General features: G+C 39.0%; 1 protein-coding gene across 1 annotated transcript in view; it reads right to left on the bottom strand.

The window, feature by feature from the left end:
- Positions 1 to 798: 798 nt before the first annotated feature.
- Positions 799 to 9,788, bottom strand: part of CAAP1 (caspase activity and apoptosis inhibitor 1) — a 25,571-nt gene continuing 16,581 nt past the window's right edge. The window contains exons 5-6 of the mRNA XM_015819585.1: positions 3,398 to 3,504; positions 799 to 1,350 (exon numbers count right to left, since the gene is read on the bottom strand). Of these exons, the coding sequence (XP_015675071.1) occupies positions 1,013 to 1,350; positions 3,398 to 3,504 (445 nt within the window). The 3' untranslated portion in view covers positions 799 to 1,012. The remainder of the gene's footprint in view (positions 1,351 to 3,397; positions 3,505 to 9,788) is intronic.

Raw genomic sequence — 9,788 nt, 5'->3', positions numbered from 1 at the left:
TTAATGACTGTGTGGGTCATTCAGTGGGAAGAGGTGGGAGTTCAGGGTAAGGAGCGTGGAAGGTACTGTAGGTGGGCACTGGGGAGTGTGGGCCACCTGGCAGGAGCCAAGGATGGGCACTGGAGAGGGTGGCTGGGGGAACGCTACGGAGTACAAAATCCCTGGTATCTCAAACTCTCTAGTGGGGCTCCTTGGGAGAAAAAGCGGCAAGAGCAACTTACAAAATTATTTGTGACCTTCCCTGCCAGCGTCCCCATTGATTTTGCTTGTGGGAAGCTGGCAGGAAAGGTTGCAAATGGCGATCATGTGTCTGTGGCTTGCCCAGCTGCTTGAGCACCCAGATTGTGATCACATGACCACGGGGATGCTGCAAGGACCACAACTTCATGGACTGGTCACAGGTCCCCCTCATTCAGTACCATTATAATTTTGAGCAGTCACTGATCAAGTGGTCATTAGTCAAGGACTGTCCGTATAGAATGTAAGATTTGTTGCTGGCGCCAAAGCAATCACAAAGCATCACAAATGATGATGCAGGATATTTTTGTGGTCTGTGCTCTCTTAAATGTGTGGGGCTTCTACTTTTGACTTCCCTGCAGTTATAATTGCTACATAAAAGCAACCAAAAGTTCAACTCCTCAAAAGCTAGAGCTAACCCTGTGGTTATTCTGGTCTGTAAAGCAACAGGGCTTAGCTGCATCCCTACTGCCTCTGACTGTTTCCAATTCATGTTGGGAAATAATCTAACCCAAAATGGGGGGGGGGGGTAAAGGAGGGCAGCTGGGGAAAAAAAAGCAGCATCAAACCAATCCATTTACATAAGTCACAGACGCAGACTGACGGCCCTGATAAACCGCTGCCAACTATTTCATTTGGCTATGAGCTAGAATACCCAAAGGGCTTGAATGAGGAATGTCAAAACTAGTCCAAATAGACCGTAGAGTGGAAGGAAGTTGACCCTACACTCATCAGAGCAAATCCAACGATCTTAACAAATGAAGCAGCCCTGCGGCTATTTTTTAACATCTCCAGCTTTCATAAGGGCCTTGATAGCCCTCGCTCGCATCTCAAGCTCCAGGAGCTCCAGCTGCTGTGCTGATGGCTGAACATCATCTGCGGGAGGAACTGCTAAAGCTGCCGCCTTGGACTCCTTTGGGGAGGATTCGGCAAGGCCCAGGATTTCGTTGACGCTTTTCTCAATGTCTTTCTGAAGGTCATCGATCTGACCGTCTCCGCTTTCAACCGTCCGCTCTGGCACAGCTGGATTATCTTCTTCATGGCATGGTCCTTCAATGTCGCTGTCGTATGCATCTGCATTGATGCTGAGAATGTCGCTATCTTCTCCTTTGCCTGCGGCATAAAATGAACAAATTTAGAAGGCTCGCCGAAAAGGAAGAGCTGTTTTTCACCTTGCAGTTGCTTCTGCACACAAATATTCCCTTGCCCAGATTTAAAGTATAAGAAAGGTCACCTATAAATTAAAAACAGGTTTCTCTTTTTCCAGCCCTCTCCCTACCTTAAGACTGATTTAATTTAGACGAGTCTTAATGCATTTTTTTTTATTCCAATTTACAAGAACATGCAGTAGTCCAAAGCAGCAGTGCTTGGAAAATTTATTCCGTCGTATGGAATTGCATGATCTATTTTCCTAATTAAAATGTCATAAGGTTTTATATCATAAGGACGCGTCTGCATTTCAAAATGAAAGTTGATGTGGGAAGCCTCTGGGACTGACTACTGTTTATTATTTTAGAAGTAAATCTTATTCCTAAAGTGCAGTTTAAAAGTACTCTTAAAATTACTTTATGTACTGTAACGAAAATACGAGAATAGTTATCAGTACAGTAATATATGTATTAGAAATAGCTATGTAAAGACTTTCATTGAGATTTAGACTTCAATTTAGGCTTCCTTCCTAACAATTATGGCATTCTTATTTGCTTAATTGTTTGATGGCAACAATAGGCCTGATGAGGGTTAATAAATTAAATTTTAGAAGACAAAGGTGTTGTTGATGGCCAGATCTCTCATTCTAAAAGACCTGGTGCGTAATTTGGGGTTTCTCCTGGACTCACAATTTCTGCTCAAGGAGCAGTGGTAGTTGTGGCCAGGAGGGCTTTTGCACAATGGCAAGTTGTGCACCAGTTACGCCCTTTCCTGGACCAACAATCCCTACTCACGGTCACTCATGCCCTTGTCAATGCCCTCTACATGGCACTGTCCTTGAAAAGAATCCAGAAGCTTCAATTGGTTCAAATTGTGGCAGCCCACATGGTTTTGTGCAGACCTAGATATGCACGTGTGTCATCTCTCCTGAAGGAGCTGCATTGGCTACAGATTTGCTTCTGGGTCCAATTCAAGGTGCTGGTTGTTATGTTCAAAGCCCCCCCATGGCTTGGGACCAGGTTATCTGAAGGACCATCTTTTCCCAGCCACATCTACCCAACCGACCACAGCGGGGAGGCAGGGAATGTTGCGGGTCCCCTCTCCTAAGGAAACCCATTGAGCGGAACCAAAAAGATAATGGCTCTCTCCCTGCGGAACATTGTCCCCATGAAGATAAGATTGCCCCCCACTTTGACACTCTTTTGCAAGGTCCTGAAGATCTGGCTTTGCCAACAGCCCTGGGGACCCCAGAGTGGGACCAAACCATCAAATGGTTCATTTGATTGTTGCCGCCGGGAGGGGTGAGGGGGGTTATTGCTTTTTTATTGGCTTTGTATTGGCCCTTTATTCTTGTAATCCACCTGGGGTCACTGAGAGTGAATTGGGGAGGGGGCATAAAAATTTTCTTAAATAAATAAATAAATGACGTACACTAAAATTTTGCCCTGGATATTCATAAGGCTTTTACACCTTGCTCCTGCAAATGTCTATTTTCACTTCCCAATCTTCAATTATCCTGTACTGTATGTAGTGGTCCATGGTGTGATAATGTGTAGATTACTGTAAAATGAAATTGTTTTGGATGCTCCAAAAGCATTAGGTAGTACGGAACTATGTTATACCTATTCTTGGTTACTTGTGCTAGTCAATTATTAGTGTGGATTTACAAAGCCCTAAACAGCATAGTGCCAAATAATTTGTTGGAAAGCCTCTCTCCTCTAATATATCATCTTATTAAGATTTACAGTGACAGTTTTCCTGCGGTGCTGACAGTAACTGCATATGTTCCTGATTCTGTTCTATAGTTTTAATATATTAAATGTTTTACAGTTGATATTTTAATTGTTATAAACTGCCTTTTGACTGCAGTGAGGGCATGGACTAAGGCTCAGAAATTTTAGAAGTGATTCCTATAAATACTAGGGTATTCTACAACATAGAACTTTCCGCTACATAGAAATTCTGATACTAATTAAGGACACCTGTTTGGGCAAATCTATTTAAGTTATACCACCTTTGATATTTCCATTAGGTTTAAGAATAAAGCAGTAAGATAACTGAGGTACTAAAAATGTAAGTCCCAAATTCTCTTGGATGTACAAAACCAGCTGTGAGAATCTTTGAATCCAGAGAAACTGAAGTTCTCAATGTTGGCAAGGTTAAGATGTTTGGATTTCAGCTCCCAGAATTCTCCAGTCAGCAGTTGAGGTTCACATATCTTAAAAGTTGCCAAGGTTGAAAAACAATGATCTAGAACACGGGTGTCAAACTCGCCACGTCACGTGACGTGTCGCGACGTATTGCGACTCTTTTTTGGATTGCCGGCAATGGGGTGGGGGCGACTTCGGTATGATGAAACCGGCCTGTGGGCCGGCAGTTTAACACCCCTAATTTCTAGAATGTGAATTTTAAGAAAGTTTAACAGAATATGTACAATACAAGAAGTAAGAATTCTGACATGACTACGCTTTGATACTAAAAGAAAATATATATTTATATGATATTCAGTCATCAGGTACTGTGAATGCACAGCCGTTTATACTTTGAAGCCATCTATTAATCATTTTATTTGTTTTTATTAACACAGCAATTTAATCCAGCAAAGCAGTACAATGACAGGTTTCATAGGCAGAAAAATAAAGAAACCAAGAGAGAAAGAACGTGTTTTCCTGGATTAGGACAAAGTTCCAATTAGTTCAGCATTAACAATACCATCTATATCAGCGGTTCTCAACCTATGGGTCGCGACCCCATTTGGGGTCGATCAACCATTTCACGGGGGTCGCCAAGCAAGGCTGTCCGCCATTTTTTTTTCCACTTTTCCGGCGGGTGCCTTACCCGCCAGCTGGTGGTCGGCGACGAGGCAGAGACGGCGAACGGTCGATGCGGAGCCGGCCGTGTCCCCCGCCTTGGTGCGTACGTGCCACGAGGGCCCGTCCCTTTCAGGAACTGAATGCTGGCCAACCCATCAGGAGCTGAATGCTGACCTAATCAGGAGCTGAATGCTGGCCAAATCAGGAGCTGAATGCTGACCAAATCAGGAGCTGAATACTGGCGTTTAGTCCTTGACTTATGACCGGTTGGGGTCGCGGCATTAAAAAGGTTGAGAACCACTGATCTATATACAGCAAGCCAAATGTCCTTTTGAAGCTAATGAAGATACTTTCAACATCTCATGATTCTATTCATAGCTATTGTGGTTAAATAGCATAGTTTCTGCTGTGAATTTGTTAAAACAAAGTTATTTAAACACTTTCAAAAGTTATTTTCACTCTTTCTGACATAATTGGGCATTCTATGAAACACTTTTTTTTTTTACTTGCAATGAGCTTTAGCAGGTTTAAACAATTTTATGAAACGTATAAACAGTTTTACAACCTTTCTATAAATGTTATAGGCTTTCTACCTTTTGGTCTTAATCTCTTTTAAATTATTCTTTTTCTGAATTTTTTCCAGCACAGAAGTTTCCTGATGACTTTCCATTCAAGTTCCAAGCTGGCTTATCTTTTCTCAATGCACCCCCTTTGACTGACTGTGGCCATCTGCTCAACTTGGCCAAAGAACAAATAATGAACTGCAATACTTAATTGATAGTACTTAAAAGAACTGGCAGAATTATCATGTCAGGATCAATGTACCTCCATTGACCTACTTCCCCAAATTAGAGGCTTCTATTACTTATCAAGGAAGTAGCAGAACTTTTACTCATCTTGGGGTATGTAGATCTGTAGGGGGTACACTGGTGTGCCACACTGCCAATTCTGAGCAAAGGCTCAGAATGAACAAAGACTTGCAACAAAAATCAAAGATAATTATAAAAAAAGTTTCAACATATAAATAACAAGAAAAAAAAAATCAAGGAAACAGTTAGTCCACTAAAGAGAGAAGACAGCAAGGAAGTAACAGGCAGCAGAGAGAAAGCTTTAAAGAAAACTGTAGCAACCTTTAAAGAAAACTGTAGCAAGATAAGACAGAGAGGTTAGAAAAAGAAAAGAAAAAAATGTTCATGTGAATGAATGCACTTGGGCTTCTATGGAGATTCTCAATCATCCAGTTCATGGTTGTCCCAAAGGTGCTTTTTCAAAAGACAATTGGACTTTTTTTGTTTTTCCTTGAAGACTTCTTCAGTTCTGACTGAATGGTGGAGAATGGAAGGATTTATAATCCTTGCAGTCATCTGGTCATTAGCATTCTCTCTGAGAGTAACTGTGGCCATTTGGATGGCCTCATTCCATTGTTGAGGCCACTTGGAGACTAATAATGATCAAATGACTGCATGGAATATAAATCCTTCCATTCTCCACCATTCAGTCAGAACTGAAGAAGCTTCATGGATGAGAAACAAATTGTCTTCAAGGAAAAACAAAAAAAGTCCAGTTCCCTTTTGAAAAAGCATCTTTGGGATGCATTTGGGCATTAACAATCCCAATCTCAATAATCAGAATGAAAATCCCAGACATGTCTATCCAATCAGACTTTATTGGGACAGGTAGATAATTCTTAGAATTAAATGTTTGGCATTACTGGGCTCTTCTCAAATTACTCAGGTACTGCAATTTGAAGGTTGCTTGTCATTTTTACATAATAAAAAAGGCCTGCTAAGCACTTAATGTTTAGCAACCTGTGCTCTGTTCATTGTGAAGGTTTCAGAAACCAAAGATTCTATAAGAGTGTTGCCATCCTAGCTATTCTACTGTTTGGCAATAATAATATACTGCATCACTGAGCTGGCAACATGAATACTTATTTTGGAAAATGGGACAGAGAAATAAAAACTTTTTCACACAAACAAAAAAAGTTAATATTCTGCACTTGATCTTTATACCAATTACTTCCCATTCACATCAAAGTCTGTCCAAAGACTGAGCAGCAGAATACATATTACTGAAATTAATCTACAGCAGTTCCAAACAACTTAAAGCAAGACTACTTTTTTTCCTCTTCAGTCAAAAGTAGAGTGAGAAAGGCGTTAAAAAAACTATTCTAGTTTTAAATCTTTTCTGAAAGAAATGCCATAACTTTCACTGTGTACGTATTTGCGTTGGTCTTGTGTTTATGAGCTAGGAAGAAAATCTTTAGAAAAACATACTTTCTTTGACTTTTTATGATATAACTGGTATCTGGAGGGAGAAAAAAATCAATACTGAACACTAAGAGAAATGTATAATAAATGCTCTTGCCCATAAAGTAGGAAGTAGCTTTTCTTTAAAAAAATGGAAAGTAAAGCATTGCACAAGTAATTTTACAGATATTAGAAATATAGAATAAATAGGCAGCTGTAGCATATAAAGAGTATTATGATTTCCTCAATAATATCAAAATGGCAAAACCAAAATAACCAATTATGCCTATTCAAATTCACAGATCTCTGTTTGCAAGTTCTGATTTCAGAAATGTTACTTTAAGACTAATTTTGTGTCAAACTATTAGTAAGATTCTTTCAGAAAAATATATCTTTCTGATACATTTATTTTATATACTATGTGAGTGTGTGTGTCTGTCTGTCTGTCAGGTTTAGCAGAACCAGGAAAATCAGATGAACAGAACATTAGGCCACCATATTAAATGCATCCTACTTAAACTGGGCATAGAACAACATTTGCAGTGTATGAAATATTGATTGTGATTTTCTATTTCCTAGTTACATCTGATTATGTGTCATCAAATAGTTATGGAACCTTAGCAACCATGCAGATAGATATGCTCCAAAGAGATCCTTCCCAATCTGGCCCTTCAAATGCTCCAAATGCTCAACCTATTGTTCATCTGTGTTGCTGCTAGATACCTTCTTCTTTTTCCTTTTACCTTTAAAAGCATTATAGAGTTTTCTAGAGAAAAGCTTCATTTAATATGTCTAGTTTGATCATTTGAACCTGGCCACTTGCATCTTGAGTGATAATCGTGGATTGATCATTGCTTAATGATCTATTTGTCTGTTTTCTTGACTATCTACAATATTCTCAAGAATCTTCTCCAAAGTTCAAAACCATGAATACTCCAAAGTTCAAAAAAAACATGAATACTCTTCCTATCCTGTTTCTTCAAAGTCCAACTTTCACTTCCATACAGTATCACATGTAAAGCCATTGCTTGTATGATTCTGATTCTTGTAGGCATGCATACCCCTAGCATCTTTTTATCTTTTTCAAGGCCTTCACTGATACACTACTAATTTGTGGCATATTTCTTGACTCTTTTCCTTTAGTGTAGGTATCTGATCCTAAAAGGCATAAGCTACCCACCACTTCAATATGTTCATTGTCATCTCTAAGGCTAGTTAGTCTATCTGTTATCATTAGTTTGGATTTCTCATTCTCTGGCGCCATTCTTCTCCTTGATTTTCATTACTACAGATCATTTGCATTTTCAGCTATTAGAGCCGTGTTTAATTTTGGTCTCCTAGGCTATTACAGTCATATATTTTCTTTCTTAATATTTCCAACTTTGGCATTCCAGTCTCTATTCACAGGAAGCATATGTTGTTTGCAAGTTTGAGCAATTTGAAATTGAACTTGACCATAAAACTCACCAACCTCCTCTTCTACATGAGTGGTTGGAGCATAAACTTTAAAACTGTCACATTAAAGGGTTTTTCATAAAGTCTAATTGATAGTACTAGCTCGCTAACTGAATTGTAGTCATGCTATAGCTTTCCTAACTATGAAAGCAATGCCGTTCCTTATTTCTCATGTCTTAAGCAGTAAATAGTGTGATGCTCTGACTGAAAGTATTCAATCCCAATCCATTTCAATTTGCTGATGTCTAAGATGTCAATTTGTGGTCATTTAATTTTATCTTTCACTATGTTGATTTTCCCGTGTTCATGTTTTTTACATTCCATATTCCCACTGGAAGTCTATTTTTGCGGCTTTGGATTTTTTTTTTCCTCCATGGCAGCATCAGCAACTAGACATCCTGAAGGCTTTAATCTAACCATGCCATAAACACCATTGTTAGCCTGAAAGAGCTCTTCCTCAATAGCATATTAAGTGCATCTGGCCTTTAGGAGCTCATCATCTGGTGCTACATCATCAATCACTTTATCTTATGCATCATGTGCATATGTGGAGGAGGGAGTTTTGGTAAAATACAGGAGTCATTTATATTGCCTTCTCCTGCATAGCCTTCTCCATTATCACTAAAGGGATCGCCAGCATCTTCCTATATTATTGCTACCCAATGAAGCTGCCTACATGCTTTAACTGGGCAGCTGGAATGACCTTCATGCTCTGATGACCCTGTTGCGATTATATATTCTTGGTATATATTTCCAACATTCTTTGCTCATTCATGAACTGCCACCAGGATAGGCAGGGAGTGGGGGTGAGTTATAGTTATTACAGTTATAAAACAAAAGTTCAAAATCAGTAATTTGGAACTTCTGCAAAATCTGCCTTCTGAGAAATAGTTGTCAAAATAATAGTCAAATATTCAGCTTGAACCTGCAAGATGCAATGTTTAATTTTCTACCACCTAAGAAAAGCAACTAAATATCATGCTGCCAGAAACAAATGAGAAGTGTGAAAGACCAAATGAAATGGGAATCAATACGATTAAGGAATGGAAATTCTTTTGCCTTGCTACAGGGTAATAGTCCATATTTACTTAATATACTGTTCAACTAAACAGCTCTTCAGTGAGAGCTCACGTTCCCCTCTGAATAAGCCTAGTTCAAAGATCAGAAGTTATGTTCCGGCATACTCATCTCTTTTTGTCAAAGGCCAAATGTTCCAAGTGAAAGAAGAACTGGCCTGAGGGAGTGAGGCAAAAGTATTTTTTAGAGAAATCGTTTCTCCTTTTCCTCAAGAATGAGAAGTTATCTGAACCTGAAAAAACTATATCAGTCTGGGTTTTTTCTTCAGTGCTTGAAATCTCCACAGATGTATGCTACACAATAATGACACAGCTGTAATGGTCTAAGAAATCTTTAATTAGTTGAGTTGCTTTATTCTTTTCTGCATCCATCATTTTACATAGTAATAAAAGTCTCTGATGGTATTTTTCTCATTTTCTTTCTCATTTTATCAAAATGAGAAAATCTGTATTTATACTTTCAACTAAAGTTGTGAAATTTATTTCCAGGTTCTTAATTTCTCTCTCTGAATCACATTTTCTTGGCTTTTCTATTTTTCATCTTCAGCATCACAGTGCAGAATAAGAACAGTTACTAAGTTTTGCCATTTTATGTTTGCGCATTCTCCAAAGCTCCTTAAAATCTAACATCCTGACTAGCACTGTTGTCATTGCCTAAAGCCATCATGAAACGGTGGCTGATAAAGTCATAAAAGGACAAAGAAGTAATCATCTGCAAGAAGTCATCAATTCCCCCTGATAGCAGAAAAGAAAGGGAGCAAATCTGCAGGAAACATGTCAATTCAAAGGTCATACCAGAGTGCAAAAAA

Source organism: Protobothrops mucrosquamatus, unplaced genomic scaffold (assembly GCF_001527695.2).
Source record: "Protobothrops mucrosquamatus isolate PMUCROS unplaced genomic scaffold, P.Mucros_1.0 scaffold956, whole genome shotgun sequence".
NCBI lineage: Eukaryota > Metazoa > Chordata > Lepidosauria > Squamata > Viperidae > Protobothrops > Protobothrops mucrosquamatus.
This window is presented reverse-complemented; position numbering and strand designations above follow the sequence as displayed.